This window comes from Abramis brama, assembly GCF_963993115.1.
Source record: "Abramis brama genome assembly, chromosome: 10".
NCBI classification, from domain to species: domain Eukaryota; kingdom Metazoa; phylum Chordata; class Actinopteri; order Cypriniformes; family Leuciscidae; genus Abramis; species Abramis brama.
In genome coordinates, this window is record NC_139972.1 from 34,495,707 (window position 1) to 34,516,515 (window position 20,809).

Sequence of the window (20,809 nt, forward strand, 5' to 3'; positions counted from 1 at the left end):
ACAATAAACAAATGCATATACAAGTCAACACATGAAACAAAGCTTTATTCAAACTACAATCATGTATGTAGGCTACAGGCGGTGAACCCCACATCCTTCTGCCGTCTCAACACAGCGGTTCCCATTCTGCTGCTTTATTCTGATGAATCAGCTGACCGCCAGAGGTGAGCCGTTCCTTCGTGCTGGAGGTTGTTGCGTGATGTGCTGTGCTTCACAATCTGAGGCAATAAGGGCAAGTGGAGTGATGGAGGGTCTCGTAAGGGCAAGTGGAGTGATGGAGGGACCATCTCCAGGATTCAGCTCTGGGCTCCTCATCCTCAGTGCTCACACCAGCCTGCTGACATTTCAGATCCTACAAAAATACATAACACAAAAGCAGTAATTTCAACCGCATAATGTCATTTGATTTCAGTATTATTTAAAAGACAAAAACGCTTTTTTTTCACAAATGCCATCTTTCCTTGTAGGTCCTGCTCCACTACAAAAAATCTGCAGCAAATGCACAGAAATCAAGAATCAGAAAAGTGATGTAATAGCTCTGTTTGAAATTACAATAATTAAAATAAACTTAATATTTAAATAGTTGTTGTTATTCATTTCTGTAGTATACTCACTCAAAGCCTTTGATGGCAGCATTCAGCTTCATGAGCCACTCTCCACCGGATAAACACACATCTGTTCATCTGTCCCTGTAACATCCAGACCAGACTCACATTACCTCTGTGATTTATGAACTAAACACTACATTTACATGTTGAGGTTGTTGAAACTTTTTATCCAACATAAATGTTCCTCAATTTATCAACTACTAATGGACAAATAAAATAGATAACTTATGTTTAGTTACTTTATAGATTTGTTCTACATAATAGCACACATTCATCACTCAGATGTCCATTTCATGTTGTGATATTTCAAGATTTTCCTGTCAGATGTAAATAGACATTTAAAATAAGCGTCTTTAAGATGTATGGTTTATGTAAATCCACTTTAGAGACGTAACTTACGTGTCCTTACTGGAGCTCCCCTGATAGCTAACGTTATACATAATAAAACGTGTTTTTACAGCAAAATCACAACTATACTTTACTGTGTAACGTCTTTACACCTTCAACAATTCAACAGTTTACTCTACAGTAGTTCAACACATGCAATTTTAACAAAAGGAACGTGTTTACTCACATTTGAAAGCACCGTCGCTGATCTCTGCGATGTTTGATAATGGCGTATCCTCTCGCGTGGCCTCCTGGGATAGAAGAGTATCCATCGGTTGAGCACTCGAAAATCTGGCCGAAAGCAGTAAGCCATCCGGGAACTTCTCGCCTACTCTTTTATGAATACTGATGTTTCGAACGTACTGCTTCCTTCACGTACTGTTTTCGCCTACTATATAGTAGGAAAGTAGGCATATTCGAACGCACTTAAGTCCGAATCTCACGATAATTAGTACGTCACCCAGATAATTCTCGCCTACTCTTTTGGATTCGTACATACTTTTTCGCTCGCCTACTCTTTTTCCCATACTAAATAGTAGGGAAGTATGCGGTTTCGAACGCAGCCTCTGTTACAGCAGCCAAAGAAAAACTAATGTTAAAGTCAAGGGTCAAGAGCCCAACTAAAGCAAACACTGATCACCATAATGGTAACATCAAATGAAACAAAACAACATCTAAACCTCTTTTAATTCTCAATAGGAATTTCTGTAGACGCATGAAAAAAAATTAAAGTCAATCTGGTTAGTAATAAGTGAAGCTGGTAATGCTATTTTTTGGAGTTGTTTAATCCTCTGCTGAGATCTTGAGAGCTTTAATGTCTTCTGTGGCTGAAGTCAGTTGTAGTTCTTGTGTTTCGCTTTTTTATCTTCTTGTTGTTCCTCTGTCCTTCAGTGATTCTGCTTGTTAACATCATGTGTTCATCCCTAATGCTCAATCATCAGTTAATTAATCACTGAATTATATCATTAACTTCAACACTGCTTCAGTGTTACTCCTACACTCTGTAGTGTGGGCATACAAGTGTCAATTTAAAAATGAAGATTTTGCAGTGGGGTTAAAAAGGTTAAATAAATAAAATAAAAACAGAGTGAAGCATAATTTAACAGTAATCATCTGTAAATTAATTTATGTCATAAAACTGTAGAAAAACAGCAATTTACTGGTAACCCAGCTGCCAGTAGATTACCGTAAAATCAAGGAAAAGCAGTAATATACTGTAAAATGTAACAGTCAGATTTATTAAACGAAAGAAGTTAATTTCACTGAAATATTAGAAAAAGTTCATAGAAAAAAGTTATGTGAAGTCAATAACTGATAAGGAGAGTAAATATTAAACTGAAGTGTTTTATATGTTTTTGCAAAATATGATATAAGAGAGATCTGTTAGTTTAATTAATTAGTTTTGTGGGTCACCATTGTGCTGGAGAGTAGAGCCTGTGCTTCAGTCAAAGATGAGCAGAGAAACACTGATGTTATGATGCATGTTTGCTTTATTTAAAAGCAGTAACTGAGTAGTTGCTGATGCAGTGACAACCTCCTTGCTAAGTACTTTAGCACATGCATGCGTGTTATTGTTTGTTAAATACGAACTGCACAGATTTTAGTTAAAGTCATGTTTTTTTTTTTGCATGTTTGCAATTTTATATTAAGAGATATTTATTTTCAGTGGACTCAAATGAAGTAAGTTCACAGTACTATCAGTATAAATACTAGTTTTTGAACTCGAACTGTTTGAAGCAATCGGTTTCCCAAATGATATGAGTTACCTTCCATATGGCATTTTTACGGTAACATACTTTAAAAATGGAGAGCTATAAATAAATGGTAAAGGGCTGTGAATTAACAGTACATTGCTGGCAACCACAGCTGCCAGTAGATTGCCGTTATTTTACAGCGACTTTTACCGATTTTTTACAGTGTATGCAGAAAGTAATACAATACTAATGAGTATTATTACATTAACACTTCAGCTACTATACGATTAACTAATATAGAAACAAGCTTAACTAATCAGTAAGTAATATCAAATTTAGGAGATAGTTCCTTATTAGGTAACCAACAATTACTTTAATGAGATTAGCCTCATTAATAACTATTAACTAACTAACAAATGATAAAGAACATGATCGTGTGTCTGAGACGTAATCAGTCATCATGTTTACTCTGAATATATAGTCATAAAATGCATCACTAATTCCTCAAGTGTTACTTAGTCACTATGCAGGAACTACTATTGATCTAGACCATTATTTTAAAGTGAAAAACATATTTTTGACTTTAAAATAATGGTCCAGATTACTAGTAGTCATTGAAGGTAACACTTGAGTAATTAGAGATGCATTTTATGACCATGTTCTGAGTAAAAAAAAAAAAAAAAAGACAATCTTAAAAAACTGCTAGTGATCTGGACTAGGTAACACTTGAGTAACACTTGAGTTGATGGTGATGCATTTTATGACCATGTTCTGAGTAAACAAAAAGACAATGTAAAAAAAAAAAAAACCTACTAGTGATCTGGACCAATATTTTAAAGTGAAAAATATGTTTTTAGGGATGCATTTTATAACCATATTGAGAGTAAAAACAGACAATTGCTAACGTCTCAGACACTATAATGTTGTCATTAGTAATTAATTAGTAATTCTTTCTAATTTGTCACAATTACATATCTCATTAAGTAATTATTAATTACCTAATAAGGGACTATCTTAGTCCTAAATTCGATATTACTTACTTATTAGTTAAGCTTGTTTCTATATTAGTTAATAGTAGTAGCTGAAATGTTAATGTAGTACTACTCATTAGTCCTGCATTACTTTCTGCATAGTTACTTATTAATGACGGACCATTATTCTAAAGTGTTACCCATTTAATACCTAAAATACCCCTTAATCATGGTGAAATCATTATAACGTGCAACCTCTTGTGACTTATTTCATTATGTTCTCAATAATAAATGAACAATATCCATTAAATAAATCTTCTAAATATTTCAGATATTCTTAAAAAAAGTGTCACACTCATTCTAAAACACATAAAGCATAAGGTCTTTTAACTTGATAAAATATTCACTCAAATTCCCACTTGTTTCTTGAAAAACATTCTCATAACTTGCTGGCGTACTGTTGTCAGATTTAGTCCATAAATAAGTGGATTTAAAATAGGTGGTACAAGTAAGAATTCCAGGGCCATGAAATTACGCACACCTTGAGGCACATTCTTTGAGCCATAACGACTGTACAGTACATCAAACAGAAAAGCAACAGTCACATTGATCAATGAAACCAGATGTGGCACACATGTTTGCATGAATTTGTGCCTGCCCTCTATTGACTTTATGCACTTTCTAATCAGGTGAATGTATGAGCAAAATATGAATACTGTATGTCCAAAATATGTAAGAATAACAATGTACCCAAACACATTATTTACAGTTGTAGAAAAACAGGAAAGTTTTGCAACTGCCCAAATCTCACAGAATAACTTTTCAATAGTAGAGCCACACAAGGTGAGTCTAGATATTAAAATAATTAGAATAGACAAGCAAAAAAATGGAGCCAGCCAGCAGTAAAGGATACATTTAAAAACCATCTGATTGGTCATTATTGAATGATACTCAAGTGGTCTACATATTGCCAAATACCTGTCATATGCCATCACTGTTAATGTTGAAAAGTCACAGGCAGTAGATGAATAAATTACAAATATTTGAATCAGACATCCAGTATAAGAAATCACATGATCGTGTGCTAATAAATCATACATGAATTTAGGATAGAATCCAGAAGTGCCAAAAAGTCCATTTACGCAGAGATTACATAAAAATACATACATCGGCTCATGAAACTTCTTATGTAGTATGATGGTGAAAATTACAGTTACATTACAAAACACCATAAGGGGATAAAACAGAGCAGTGAAAGAAAAAAATACAAATCTGTTTTCCATTGTTACATTCAGACCAGAGAGTGTAAATACTAAGACACTGGACTCATTCTCCAGTGGTGGCTGCATCTGGAAGGATATGCAGTTGTTATGTAGATTTTCTTTATATTATATTTAAGTCATTGGTAAGCTAATTAGACATAGAACGTTATTTTTATGAATTTAAGACAATTTGAATTGTCTTTAGCTAGGCTGTCTGTAGATGGAAAAAAAGGGCAACTATTAAATTTTCTAACAGTAGCACATTGTCAGTTTAGTGACAAGACCTTACCATCTCCTCTGTTGTCATGTTTCCCATTGTGCTCCCTAAAAGTTTGATTTGGTATATATAGATATATATATATATATATAGACACTGGTCTCATGCCAATTGCCTTGACCACAAACATTAAAAGCAGTGTTAACAAGCTCTCTAAAGGCTTTTTGACCCTTAATTTGAAATAACTGCCAATCTATACCCACAAATAGATTTGCAAGCATTACCTGTCTTTTAAATTTGCCAACCATATTCCTGTCAATACATCAGTTCCAACAGTACATAAAATATGAAACTTGTAATATATAATACAATTCTTTACAAAATTATTAAACAATGTTCTATTATGTTGTTAGCCAGCACTTACTTCACAAATTGACTTACAATGCAATGAACAAATATTTTTATTAGTAAAACAGCACTTGACAGCACTTGATCCAGTAATACTAACACTTTCTCTACTACTCTATTCTATTCTGTTCTATAACAAAACCCCCCCCCAAAAAAACAAAAAAAAGTTCTGCGTTAGATTAAACTGAGAAGGGTCATAGCACTTGCATTTTGTTGTCCTACTGTTAGTTTAACTGCTTCTATTGTTCTCATTTGTAAGTCGCTTTGGATAAAAGCATCTGCTAAATGAATAAATGTAAATGTAAAAATAAGGCAATTCGTGAGAACATTTACATTTTCTATGATGGGCCTTAATAGTGATGTTCTATACAACTGGAATTAACTAACCCCAACTCAAACACAATACATATAAAAAAAAAATAATAATAATTTGGTAACACTTTATATTATAACTGCACGTTATTAATCATTAGTTAAGCATAAGTAAACAGTTAATTCTGTTCAGTTGTTTAATAGGTACAACGATAACCTTTCTAATGGAGGACGATACGACAGCCAGCCATAACTTCTGATAACCTTTATTTTTCTGAACACAAGTACTGTAACACACTCAATATATGTTCCATACATTTCCTGTGCATTCTAATGCTACCATACATAACCTAATACTACATCCTCCTTTCCAAATAAGGCTCCTTCTCTTTTCATCCTTTAGGGGAGCAAAATAAACTTACAATGAAGAATGCTTAGCCATTTACCATTCTTACGCAATGTAGTCTAAATAACAATTTTGTAAAATGTGAACAATACCACAATGCTTTTTTTCTTCATACAAACAAATGACAGCAAGACATGTTCTGTATTATTATTTTTACTCTATACTAGAAGGATGGGGTAGACTACCCAAAACCTTCAACTGAGTGTGGGGATTATTCTGCCCCATTGACCACTCAGTATTTATCCGGGGCACATCTAACTACATTCAAAGTCCTTTAGATACCCAGGAGGAGCTCTAATCCTGGATGGATATCGTCTTGAACATTGTAAAATCTGTTGGCATACATTCTGAATTTCTGGCGTGACAGTTGAACTTGCAGAGAGTACACGTATATCTGTCAGGTCTGGAAGATCAGAAGATGTCACAGGAGTTTTTGGAGTTGGTGAGAGGTGAAATCTGTTTCTCCTCAATGTACCTCTGGGTGTTTCTACAAGGTAAGATCTTGGTGTGCCAGCAGTAGATACAACAGTACCCCATACATGCTCACCTGGTTGCAAATGCATCATGTCATGTGCTTTGTGTCTTCGGTCGAATTTTTTTTTTTTCTGTTTACGTCTGTATGTCAGTTCTTTCTTTTTCAGTATTTCCAAATCTGCACACTTTGGACTGAGCTGAGACGGAATCACAGGAACTAGTGTCCTTATTTTCCTTCCCATGAAGAGCTCGGCAGGACTGTATCCATTGGCAAGAGGAGATGCTCGGTAAGCCATAAGTGCAAGGTAGGGATCACTTGACTTTTTGAGGAGGTTCTTGATTGTCCTCACAGCTCGCTCCACCTCTCTGTTGCTTTGTTGAAAATGAGGACTCTCGATGTCACATGGTTGAAACCCCAGTCCTGTGAAAACATACGGAAACACTCTGAAGCAAACTGGCCAATTGTCCGAGCGCACCACCTCTGGGACTCCATGAATTGCAAAGATGGATTTGAAGTCTTCAACCACTGCTTCCGAAGTCGTTGAAGTCAGTTTAGCAACTCAAATAACCTAGAAAAGTAGTCCACTATGACCAAGTGCTGCTTGTTGTCTTTTTGAAACAGATCTGCTCCTACTGTGGACCACGGCCTTGTAGAAAATTCAGTAGGCAGCACTGTTTCTCTGAGATTTGTTCTCTCACGTGCACTTGTCACAGTTCTCATTTTTGTTAGTGCTTCACTGAGCCCCGGCCACCAAACTGACTGTTTAGCTCTCTCCCTGCACTTTGTTACGCCAAAATGTCCCTCATGCAGTTTCTTCGATATCTCAGCTCGGAGTGACGTTGGAATTACAATCCTGATTCCATTCAATAATAATCTATTTTGCACAGAAAGTTCTCCTGAGAATGACAAGTAATAGTCCAGTCATTTTATGAAAAAAGGTTGAACAAATTGCAACAGAAGCAAACTCAACTGATTTTGTATCCTCAATATGTCCTGAGTAATGAAAAAAAAGTCCCGAAGAATCCCATTAGGGGAAAGTTTCGAAAAAGACCCAAATATAGCCTATTCATACGCCTATTCATTATTTTTCTTACGTGAATAGGGTAAAAATTTTTACCTTTAGATATCACCATGAAGATTACTGAGTTGATTATTTACATCAAGACAAACAAAAATTGTATTACAAGTTTCTTTAAATTGTTTGTTAACATGGATAAACAGTGCATAATCTAATTATGTATGTGCTAATTTGCATAAATACCACAACAGATCTAAACATTGGGTCTAGCCAGGTGAAAATGTCTTGTTGAATCTTGTTGACACATAACAGTAAAATACTTAATGTTAAGGTCGAATGGAACCCATTTAGGCTACCCATGAACATTAATACATAGAGGCAGGAAGAAGTTCTTTAAACCAGCCTTTATTAATTATTATTACAGAGATGGGGTTTGGGGCTGGGTCCATGGGACTGTTTCTGGGGATTCACTTTTTTTTATTTTACTTACCTTTTGTCTTCCGCATTCTCCTTACTCCCTAGAAACAGTCCCACGGACCCAGCCCCAAACCCCATCTCTTAAAAATTAATAAAGGCTGGTTTCTAAAGTACTTCTTCCTGCCTCTATGTATTAATGCTCATGGGTAGCCTAAGGCCCCGATCACACCTGACGCGTTTTTCAGGTTCGAAAACGCGAGGTGCACAGTTTTTACCATCACACAGAACGAGCAGTGCGCTGCGTTTTTTATGTTGCTAGGCAACTACTGAAACAGCTGTCCTGTCAGTCAAGTAAACGTCAAATCAGCCTTTTATTAACTTTATTTACTTTCTGTTAACATTGTGGTAGTTACGGTTCGTGAAGTCGTTAAGCTCCTGGTAACCCGCGAGAGCACCACTAGTTTATCCTCCATCATCGCACTCTCCGGGCGTTCAAGCAACTGTAGCGTTCATCACTACAACGGAAGGCCCGCCTCTCCATTCACTCGATTGGACAGTGGAAAAAAACGCGATGACGTCGGGCGCCTTTTCCGCTCGGAGTTGCTTTTTTTTCAACTTCAAAAACGCGAGGCGCAGCAGGCGGTAAAACGCGAGGCGCAGCAGGCGCATAAACAGCGCGCAGAACGCTCGTTGCCATAGGAAACCAATTGAAAACAGGCGCCTCTCACTGCAAAAAACGCGTCAGGTGTGATCGGGGCCTAAGGGGCCGATCACACCTGACGCGTTTTTCAGGTTCGAAAACGCGAGGTGCACAGCACTTTACATTACACAGAACGAGCAGTGCGCTGCGTTTTTTATGTTGCTAGGCAACCAATGAAACAGCTGTCCTGTCAGTCAAGTAAACGTCAAATCAGCCTTTTATTACCTTTATTTACTTTCTGTTAACATTGTGGTAGTTACGGTTCGTGACGTCGTTAAGCTCCTGGTAACCCGCGAGAGCACCACAAGTTTATCCTCTATCATCGCACTCTCCTGGCGTTCAAGCAACTGTAGCTTTCATCACTTAAACGGAAGGCCCGCCTCTCACTTCATTCGATTGGACAGTGGAAAAAAAACACGATGACGTCGGGCGCTTTTTCCACTCGGAGTTGCTTTTTTTTCAACTTCAAAAACGCGAGGCGCAGCAGGCGCATAAACAGCGTGCAGAACGCTCGCTGCCATAGGAAACCAATTGAAAATAGGCGCCTCTCACTGCAAAAAACGCGTCAGGTGTGATCGGCCCCTAAATGGGTTCCATTCAGACCTTAACATCAAGTATTTTACTGTTATATGTCAACAAGATTCAACAAGACATTTTCACCTGGCTATACCCAATGTTTATATCTGTTGTGGTATTTATGCAAATTAGCACATACATAATTAGATTATGCACCATTTGTTAACAAACAATTTCAAAAAACTTGCAGGCTAACATTGAATTATAGAAGTCTATAATGTATTATGTGAATGCTAGGTCAAAGAGATGTGTCTTTAATATTGCTTTGAACTGACAGAGTGTGTCTGCTTCCCGGACAATGGTAGGAAGACTGTTCCAAAGTTTTGGTGCTAAATAGGAAAAGGATCTACCGCCAGCAGTCGATTTTGATATTCTAGGTATTATCAACTGGCCGGAATTTTGCGATCGCAATAGACGTGAAGGACTATAATGCGCTAAGAACTCGCAAGTACTGCGGAGCTAAACCATTTAGTGCTTTGTAAGTAATCAGCAATATTTTAAAATTTATACGATGTTTAATAGGGAGCCAATGCAGTGTTGACAGAACCGGGCTAATATGGTCATACTTCCTGGTTCTGATAAGAACTCGAGCTGCTGCGTTTTAGACCAGCTGTAGTTTGTTTATTAAGCTTGCAGGGCAACCAACCAGTTGAGCATTACAATAATCTAGCCTTGAGGTCATGAACGCATGAACGCATGGCGTAATTTAGATATATTTTTAAGATGGAAAAATGCAGATTTACAGATACTAGACACGTGACTTTCAAATGAAAGATTGGTATCAAAGAGCACACCCAGGTTCCTAACTGACGACGAAAGACTTAACAGAGCAGCCATCAAGTGGTTAGACAGTATTCCAGTTTATTACGTGATGAAGTTTTTTGTCCAATAATTAGAATCTCTGTTTTTTCAGAATTTAGTAGAAGGAAATTACTAGTCATCCAATTTTTTATATCAGCTATGCATTCCGTTAATTTTGTGAATTTGTAAGTTTCGTTTTGAAGAAATATACAGCTGAGTTTATTGTCATCTTCTAACCATCTATCCAGTATATTGTCTCTATTGTTTTGTGGTGCAAACGATCCCCATTCAGTCTCAGTCTCCCCCTGCACACATTCACACCTCTCCAGCATGGTTATGGCTCTAAATATGCATTTATTTTGTCTGCATTATAGTTACTAACGACTGGCTATTCACAGGCTATTCATAGGGTTTCAGTCCCTAATTTCTTTTCTCAAAGTTCACCTCACATTTTAAACTGTATCAAATGCATTTATTGAATAAAGAAACATTTCAGTAAGCATTCAAAAAATTATAAAAGTATAACTGCTAGTGGCAGGTGCACCTAGGGCTAGCTAGCATGTTAGCTTAGCACACCATCAATACACGACAATTTATGAGATTAAAACCATGTTTGTGCTCCAAACTTACTTTATAACGCAAGTCGAGTATTTTAAATAATCTTCTGTGATCTAATTTGGCTTCAGATAAAAAAATCAGACAGAAAATATACTATTGGTATATTATTCTGCACAATGATAGTCTATATAGATTAGCATTACATTATAAATATAATCTATTATTATGAAAATACCTGGCATGGCTTGAAAAAAACAGGTAACTCAAATATCATTGCAATCATGTTTATTGTCTTCAAAACATCTTTATCTGCATGTTACAGCGCGATCTCTGTTTTAGTAGCTTTGTGTGTATCAGTGACGTCCTGGAATGTCACATGATCATGGCTCTTCTTCATGTTCTATTATGGACTATTATTGTGCATAATAGCGCCCTCAGGCTATTGGTATGAATTGAAAACACAGTATCAGAGTACCAAACGCTCATAAAGATTACATCGACGCATTTGGGTATAAATTCAATAAATATTATTCCTGTCTTTAGAAATATGATGTAAATCTATGAGAATCTATCAATATTTCTCCAAATCTGCTCATTTTTGAGCTAAAAGCCCTGAAGGACGTTGTTTTGTGTATCGCTGTCATGACGACAGCATGGAGTTTTTTATGAATGAAAGCGGCTGACGCGCATAATTCATATTAAAGGTATCGACTCATTTTTTCATTTCATAACTCCTGACACAAATTAAGACATAACTGTATGAGTTTCTCAGAATACAATAGTGGTCAAATACTGAAACTTGAGTATTATATATTTTTAATTATGTATAGTTTGTCAAGGTATAACATTAAATCTGATAGTAATTTTGAATTAAATAAATAAAAAACGCTTCAGTGCGCGGGCGCACTGGCAACGGTTAACAGGTTTTAAAGGCTCAAATATATTCTAAATAGAAAAAGGAAACAAACACAACACAGTGATACAGAACATATAAATATTTAAGATGTATAAATGCACATTTAAATAGTTTATTAATCATTTACTTACACTTTCTAAGTGATCTTATGAACCACTGACAACTCCTAAATAACTGTTTTTTAAATAATGCAATACTTCATTTAGAAATTATAAATGTATCATTAATAAAGTATGAACACACAATTATTGAACATATTATAGATATGTTTATGAAATCAAGAATAAAGCATGTATAGCTGTATTTAAAAACTACTTATTAATTCTATTAATGCTTTATAAATGATGAATTAACTGTTTACTAATGCATAGCTAATGATTAATAGCGTGCATTTATTATACAGTGTTACAATAATTATTAAAACTCACCACAGTTTTCCAGCATTTGGTCCACCTCTTTGCTATAATACCCCACTCTTACCGTCTTACGACGAGTCCCGCTTCTCTCTGGATCCTCCACCACAATATGCCAGCCCCATGACTACTACTCATCCGCCTGACACTACCACCTAGACTTCATTGCATGTTTGAACAGCCACTCGCACGTCAAGACGCTGTGGACTACCCTTGCCCCCACCAGCGAGACATCTTCCCAGTATCCTCCTATCTTTCGGCCCTGCCAACGTTACCTCCCATCAAAAAATGGACAGTAGTAGGCTTGAAACATCATCTGGGGCAAAATGTCCTGTTCCCATAAAAAGCTTAATTCCTCTCAATGAATATTATCTCAAATACCACTTCTGCCATCAAGGTGATACCTATCCATCCGGATTCATGCCACTTATTTGGGTTATGCTGGCACTGGGTGCAACTTTCGGATGCAAAAGCAACCCCAAGATTTTTGACATGTTATCAGAAGCCGTTTGCTGGATTTTGTCTAACAACTATGCAATTCCTCTCCTTATTCACCTGCTCAACAATTTTAATTGTCTTGCCTCCAAAGCTATCCCAGCTGCGCATATCCTAAGCATACGTTTTTTCTAAGCTCGGGATCCGCATCGCCCAGGAGAAAAAAATGTGCCCATAATAATCCTTGTCTCATTGACAGCCCAATTTGCTCCAAACGCGAACTCCTACCCCTGCTCGGCCACTTAAACTTCGCAATGCACATAATTCCACAAGGCTGTCCCTTCATCTCGCATCTCCTGTCACTTGTGTCTTTGCTCCATGCGCTAGAGGATCAAATTTCCAAATCAAAAACTCAAGCATGCCGCCACAAACTCAAGTTATGGATTACCTTCCTAAAACATTGGAATGGCTTATCTTTTTCTACAACAATCTCATTTCTTTCCCCGTCAATATCCAACTGTTCACAGAAGCAGCCCCCACAGTCAGCTTTGGGGGATTTTATCAAGATCGCTGATTTGCTTCTTCATGCCCCTCATGTAATCAATTTATCATAACTGCTAAGCACATTCTCGGGTCTAAAAATCAAAGCTGACTCTCTTTCACATTTTCTGTTTCAGAAATACAGCCAGCTGGCTCTGGAGTTGGACCAATACCCAACTCCATTACCTCATTACTGAGAGCTAATATTATAAGATAGCATGCAATTTATGCGAGCGGAAATAAAGATGATACCAATTTGGTCAGAACTACTCTAGGGGTTGAACAAACATCTGAGTTTAAAAACTAAAGACCCAAGCAAAGCATTGGGTTAAGGCCGGTAAAATTGGTTAAGACTATAGGTTAAGATGGAGGTTGAGACCAAACAGCATCATGCAAGCCACCTAACTACTCTCGTCTCACTTATTTTTCTTTTCCTTCTTTACTTAGTTTATTTTCTTTCCGTTGAGAGTCTCGCTTTCTAAGTTAAGTTTTGCTGCAAAACTTCAGTCAATAACAATAGTTAATAGTTATAAGTCAATAGTTTTTGCTCACTTCAAACTTCAAACTTCAGCCATGAGACTCTGCTCCATTCATTCGCCAACACACCAAATGATTGGCTTCCCAAGATGTCACTCCAGACGTGGAATCCCTTTCAGCAAAAATGCCACAGAAGGGAATCTCCATCAAAGACACTAACAACAAAAGCAAGTAACTCCTCCAGGTTCTAGACTAACTGGTGAATGGTCATGGTCATACAATTTTATAACTCCCCCTAGGAGTAAGAAATTATAGAAGGGTTAAATTAATGATTGATGTTTCATTCAGGTTAGGTCTTAGAAAATGCATATATTGCTAGAAACTTGGGATTTAATAATTAAATTTTTCTCAAGACTCATAAATAAGTGATTCTGTCAAAATTCCCTATACAATTAATTAATAATTCTATTTGAGCTAAAATGATATCACTCTCTTTTTTCCTACCTTCAAATCAGAAGCTCTCAGGCTAAATCCCCTTTCGATCCTCTATTCATAGATGAGTCCAACCACCTGGTTACACGTTTTTGATTCCAAAAACACCTCAAATCTGTTCTCCTACAATCTGGTGTCCCCACAGAAAAAGAAAATCCAGTCACTCTTTTCGCATCAGGGCAGCAACCACAGCAGCTCAAAAATGTCTCTCCCAGCAGGAGATCCAAGCTCTCTGACAATGGTAATCAGATGCCTTCAAAAGCTACATCAGGTCCAATCGGTTCCACATCAAAAAAGCTCACCAAACCCTCATTGGCTAACCAGCCTACGCACATGACACAACACCCCACCCTATCCACTCCCTTTAATTACCATGCACTTAAAACAAACCTTGGCGTAAAAAGTGTAAAAAAAAGGCCAAATTCTATTCTTGTTCGACCGCAGGCAGTGCTTACCCATCCGATGCCACAAGTATTGAACTCCCGTCGGATGCTGCGAGAGCCCTCCTGATCAAGCGACTATGCTTTCTCCATTCGACCGCAGGCTGGGTTTACCCGTCCAATGTCATGAGTATTAACTCCTGTTATGCTTTTCTCCATTCGATTGCCAGTGAGGCTTACCCATCCAATGCCATGAGTACTGAACTGCCGTCAGATGCTGCGAGAGTCCTCCTGGTCGAGTAACTATGCTTTTCTCCATTCGACTGCTGGCAATGCTTACTCGTCCGATGCCGTGAGTATTGAACTCCCGTCAGATGCGGCAAGAGCTCTCCAGGCCGGGTATTTTGAATCAAGTTCACGTTTTTCTATTCCCTTAATTCCCTTTTAATACTTGAATTATTTAAGTCCTTTAAAACAACAACAAACACGAACTCGTGAACTATATGTAAACCCTTTGGATTTATCAGCGATCTTATAGTTTTCTGCACATATCTGACCCTGGATCACAAAACTAGTCACATGGGTAAATTTTTTGAAATTGAGATTTATACATCTTCTGAAAGTTGAATAAAGCTTTCCCTTTGATGTATTGTTTGTTAGGATAGGACAATATTTGGCAAAGATTCAACTATTTGAATATCTGGAATCTGAGGGTGTAAAAACATCTAAACATTGAGAAAATCGCCTTTAAAATTGTCCATTTATGTGTGCGATTGTGCGACATTCACTCACAAAAATAAATGTTGTATATATTTACAGTAGGAAATGTACAAAATATCTTCATGGAACATAATCTTTACTTAAAATCCTAGTGATTTTTTGAATAAAAGAAAAATCGATAATTTTGACCCATACAATGTATTGTTGGCTATTGCCACAAATATAACCGTGCTATATATTGACTGGTTTTGTGATCCAGGGTCACATATTAGTCATAAAATTGAATCTGATGTTTAATAAAAAAAAAAAAAACACAATCTGCTTAAACACATAAAACATCTCAGGGTTACGTAAGTGGAACCGGTGTCTGAGGCACGTGTGAAATCAATCTTATTGCCTGACAGGAGAACTTATGATGTCACTTGGAGCTCCTGTGCATATAAAAGGATGCTTGCATTACACATCATTAGATTTGTATTGTCTGGCAGAAGACGCAGTGTCTCGTTCCCTTCTCAGGGAACTGGGGTTACATACATAACCGTGAGATGTTTCTTTTTGAGAGAACTCAACTCTGCGTCAGTTCCTGATACTATGGGAGTGTTAGCCCTCTGGAGTCTGAGGTGTTTTCTGGGCCCTGTAGGTGTTTTGACACGCTCTGACATTTGTGCTTATTTCTGTTACTTGTAACATTTTCATGGCTAAAGTCTGATAAGTCTGATTATACTGCACAAACTCTGCTACGATAATATGTGAGCAGCATGTATGTAAAAGTTTGTAGTTTTGAGAAAATTACGTTTATGTGTGGTTTGTGAAAAAAAAAAAACAATCACTGAAATAAGGCCATAAAACCCATACTGACTATTTGTTCACAAGACTTTTGAAAATTGTATCACATAGTCTAAAATTTCTGCTTCAAAACGATGTGAAAATCAACCTGCCCACTCATTCACATAAAACTGTCACAGAGTCAGCCACACCATCACAGCCCCAATCATCCCCCAATCACCAGGACTACTCGTTCACCAGGGGCCTCATTTATAACCGTTGCATACACACAAAACAGGCCCTGAAAGAGGCGTACGCCACTTCCTACGCATAAGTTGTGATTTATAAAAACAAACTTGACAGGAAAATTTGCGCACCTGCACGCAAACTCTGACCCATGCGTACGAACATTTTGGAGACGGAGCAGTTTGACGACGCCGAGCCCACACCTTGGGATCACTGAGATGCAGTGCAGAGGAGACGGCAAAACATTTCTTTGAAGACATGACTTGGGCAGGAAAGGGTAGGCTATGTGGAAAATGTTGGATTTCCTCCAGTAATCAGTCAGTGAAGGCACTTTCACCAGACCCATGAATATAACAAGTGACATCTTGCCACTGTTTTTGTTCTTTTTGCTGAATCGCTTCATAGGCATTTGTGTTTTTCACAATTGTCTGCAGCATTGAAGTGGATAAGAAGAGCTGGAACAACTGCAACCAGGGTTCGAATTATGATTTCATCTTTGTGGGGGTCTCTTTAAAAAAAGAAGAAAAAAGGTAGCCTATGAGCAGGCGCGGTAGCTTAATAATGTAATATAAAAATATAAAAATTTGTAAATATAATACAAATTTAATAAAAAAGCGTTGGTAACACAATTCAATTTAAATAGTACATTTGGTTTAATTTGTCGTTTAATGAGGTCTAATATATGCTGTTAGTTGTAAGAATTTTCACGCGAGTAAATAGATAGATCCGACACATTCGAGTCCGTGTACTTAAGTGGTCCAGTGGTAGAACATTTGTCAAACGCGTCAGAGGTTTGGGGTTCAAATCCGCACTCATATAAGTTTTTTTTTTTTCATCAAATCCGATTATGTTTATAAGTGGTTCTATATCAGGCAGATACACGTTTGTGTGCATTTTGTTTTGTAATTTTACTGGAACGAATAGAGAGTCTCCACAATGGATTGAAGCGCGCCCGAGTGAAGACTGTGCGCGAGCCACAAACAAACACAGTATCCGCGCAGCGGCACTTTTATCACTTGATTTAAGCATAAGGATGTACCGTAGTGTGATGACGATCCGAGATCCCGCGAGATCCATGTGTTTGGCATCTTGTCCTATCTTTTAAGTCATGCTACAGTAGTCTGAAGGAAAAAGTGCTTTATTTGTAATTTAAAATAATGGTGCTGATGATTTTTAGAGACCCCCACAGGTGTATGATTTTACTGCTTTCATGGGAGCTCATCCTCTCTCTATGGGAGCTCAGCTCCCACTGGCTCCCACGTAATTCGAACCATGACTGCAACACAGTGTATGATGCTGTGAGGATCAGCTGTCTTTTCTGCTGGTTGGCTGGTGCTTGGATGCCACTCTTCATCTGAAGATTCAACTTGATGGCTGTTGCATGGGAAAGAATGGAAAGATAATTAGCACCGCTTGTCCAGTAAATAATTCTGTATAGTTTTTATATGGCTGGCCATTCAATCAACAATCAAATGATGGGCAGTCGTTTAGACAGCATTCATACTGATGGTCACCCATTCAATCAACAATCAATGGCCGGTGATGGCCAGTGATACAGACAGCATTCATTTGGATGGCCAGACATAGAACCAACATTCACACCGATGGCCAGCCATGAGACAGGAATATGCAATTTTGATAGCATACAACTCCTTCCCATTTATCCCTAGCACAAACACACACACACACACACACACACACACACACACTATTTATATACATATATATATATTAGGGCTGTCAAAGTTAGCGCGTTAATAACGCGTTAACGCAAAATCATATTAACGGCACTATTTTTTTTAACGCTCGATTAACGCAGCGCGTATTTTCTGTTTGACCCGTGGCCCAAAACCTAGTTGGAGAAATGGAGATACACAGTGTTGCCAACTTAGCAACATTGCAGACCCATTTAGCGATTTTTTCCCTTCAACAAAGCGCCCAAACCTTATTTAGTTTCTGAGAATCTACCGGTACCGTCGGTACTGCTCTCCCAGCACGCACGCGCGCGCGCCTCTCTCTCTCTCTCTCTCTCTCGCTCTCTCTCTCTGCGTCTCGCGCTGGAGAGAGGAGCAGCGCTTTAATTCAGTTAAACACAGATATGATGTTGCTTCTCTAATTTTACATGCAAGTATAGCCGAAATCGCAAAACAGATATTGTGTTTATCTTATGTGTATTTGATTTCATCAGACGACGGCTCGATTATCAGGATTATTGTGCAGATTAACATCTTGGTGTCAGAGTTCGAATAGAGGACCCAAAAGCAGAGGTTATGCAGTACAGTTTATTGTTCAATAACTTCAAACAAGGAGACTGCCGTCAACTGACGCAGATCTGTGAATAACAAAAACGAAGATCCTTGACGGACAGATGATAGGAACCGGGGTCCAGTGCCAGGAGATAAACGAGCAACAACAGTCCTCCGTCCTCGTGCCCGGTGCGAATGACTCGCAGACGGCTGGTCAGTGATGGTCCACAGACAGAAGGTGAACTGGGCAGAGAACAAAGGTGAATCTCCAACTCTTACTCACGTATCAACAGGACAGGTCAGGACAAAACAAGACAGGGTATTTCTCAAGAGAGTAAATGCTGATGAGATCGTAACGAAGAGACAGAGCGAAAGCTCAACGTTCAACAATAATCCGACAAAGAGACAGAGCAAACAGTGACAAGAAGTAGCCGAGAGAATTAGAGGGAGAAAAGGATCAGGTGAGAGTTAATCAGTGTAGGTGTTGATTCTAATGGGAAACAGCTGCGAGAGAGGTGAGGAGGAGAAAGATGAATGGGAATGATTAGAGTGTGTGCGCAGCGCGAGCGCTGAGATAATAGGAATCAGCTGTATGTGTGTGCACGTGTGAGAATGAAGGTAAACAAACAGAAGGAAGAGACCGGTTTATGACAGTACCCCCCCTTCAACGAGCGCCCCCTGGCGCTCCCAAAGGTGAAGTCTGGCGAGAGCGATGAAAGTCCTCGATGAGCGAGCGGTCCAGGACGTCCCGAGATGGAATCCAGCTTCTCTCCTCAGGACCGTATCCCTCCCAATCGACCAGATACTGGAAACCGCGACCTCGAGGGCGAACATCAAGAAGCCTGCGGACGGTATAAATAGGAGAACCCTCAACAAGGGTAGGAGGCGGAGGGACAGGGCGGGCGGGCATCCGAATAACGGACTTTATGCAAGATACATGAAACACGGGATGGATGCGTCGAAGATTAGGAGGAAGTTTGAGTCTGACAGTAACGGGGTTGAGAACCTTAATAATGGAAAAAGGTCCTATGTACCGAGGCGAGAGTTTTCGGGAGCTGGACTGCAGAGGAAGATTAATGGTGGATAACCAGACTCGCTGGCCGCAAATATATCTTGGGGCTTTAACGCGACGACGGTTGGCTGTTCGGCGAGAGCGAGCCTTGGTCCGACAAAGGGCAGTTCTCACCCTCCTCCATGTACGATGGCATCTCTGAATGAATGCCTCAACCGACGGAACGGAAACCCCGAGCTCCTGAGAGGGGAAAAGCGGGGGTTGATAGCCGAGGCAACCATTAAAAGGAGAAAGCCCCGTGGCTGATGACGGTAAAGAATTATGCGCATACTCAGCCCATGGCAACTGTTCGCACCAGGATGACGGAGCCTGGAATGCTAGACTGCGGAGCATACGACCTAAAATCTGATTAGCCCGTTCGGCCTGCCCGTTAGTTTGGGGGTGATAACCTGACGACAAACTGACGGTGGCACCAATCTGCCGGCAGAACTCCCTCCAAAATTGAGAGATAAATTGCGGACCCCTATCAGAAACAACATCTGTAGGGAGGCCATGAAGTTTGAAGACATGATTTACCACCGCCTGAGCGGTCTCCTTAGCGGAGGGTAATTTAGGAAGCGGAACGAAGTGGGCGGCTTTAGAAAATCGATCCACCACTGTGAGGATGGCGGTATTCCCCATGGATGGAGGGAGACCCGTAACGAAGTCTAAGGCGATGTGCGACCAAGGGCGTGACGGAGTCGGAAGGGGTCGAAGTAAACCGGCGGGAGGTGAATTGCCAGACTTAGTCTGGGCGCAGACAGGACATGCGGATACGTAACGGCGGATATCACGCTCTCTAGTAGGCCACCAAAATCTTTGACGAATGACGGCGAGCGTACCCCTGACACCAGGATGAACTGACAATTTAGACGAATGCCCCCAACGGAGGACTGCCGGACGAACGGGTTCGGGAACGAATAGTAATTGCTTAGGACACTGTCGTGGAGTAGTAGCGCGGTTAAGAGCCTGTTTGACTATCCGTTCAACCCCCCAAACGGCAGCCCCAACCACACACTCCCGGGGGAGAATGTTCTCCTTGGTTGAAGCATCCTCTGAGGAGCCGAACAGGCGAGATAAGGCATCGGGCTTGATGTTCTTAGAACCAGGTCTATAGGAAATCGTGAAATTGAATCGACAGAAAAAGAGTGCCCAACGAGCCTGACGAGCGTTGAGCCTCTTAGCGGATCGAATATACTCCAGATTCCTGTGGTCTGTCCAGACAATGAATGGCTGCGATGAGCCCTCTAACCAATGGCGCCACTGACCTAACGCCAGTCGAATAGCCAATAACTCGCGGTTACCCACGTCATAATTG

General features: G+C 39.3%; 1 protein-coding gene and 1 long non-coding RNA gene across 2 annotated transcripts; both read right to left on the reverse strand.

Annotated features, from left to right (window-relative positions):
* Positions 1–253: 253 nt before the first annotated feature.
* Positions 254–1,426, reverse strand: LOC311091517. Its single transcript, XR_014608110.1, has 3 exons — positions 1,183–1,426; positions 615–689; positions 254–352 (listed from the first exon to the last, which is right to left on the reverse strand). It is a non-coding gene; the product is annotated as an uncharacterized lncRNA (long non-coding RNA).
* A 2,641-nt stretch (positions 1,427–4,067) lies between these two features.
* LOC311091253 (olfactory receptor 52L1-like) lies at positions 4,068–5,009 on the reverse strand (the record flags this gene model as incomplete). The annotated part of the gene is made up of 1 exon (XM_084127072.1): positions 4,068–5,009. One exon carries the CDS (start codon positions 5,007–5,009, stop codon positions 4,068–4,070), a length of 942 nt encoding a protein of 313 aa, XP_083983198.1.
* Positions 5,010–20,809: the final 15,800 nt, after the last annotated feature.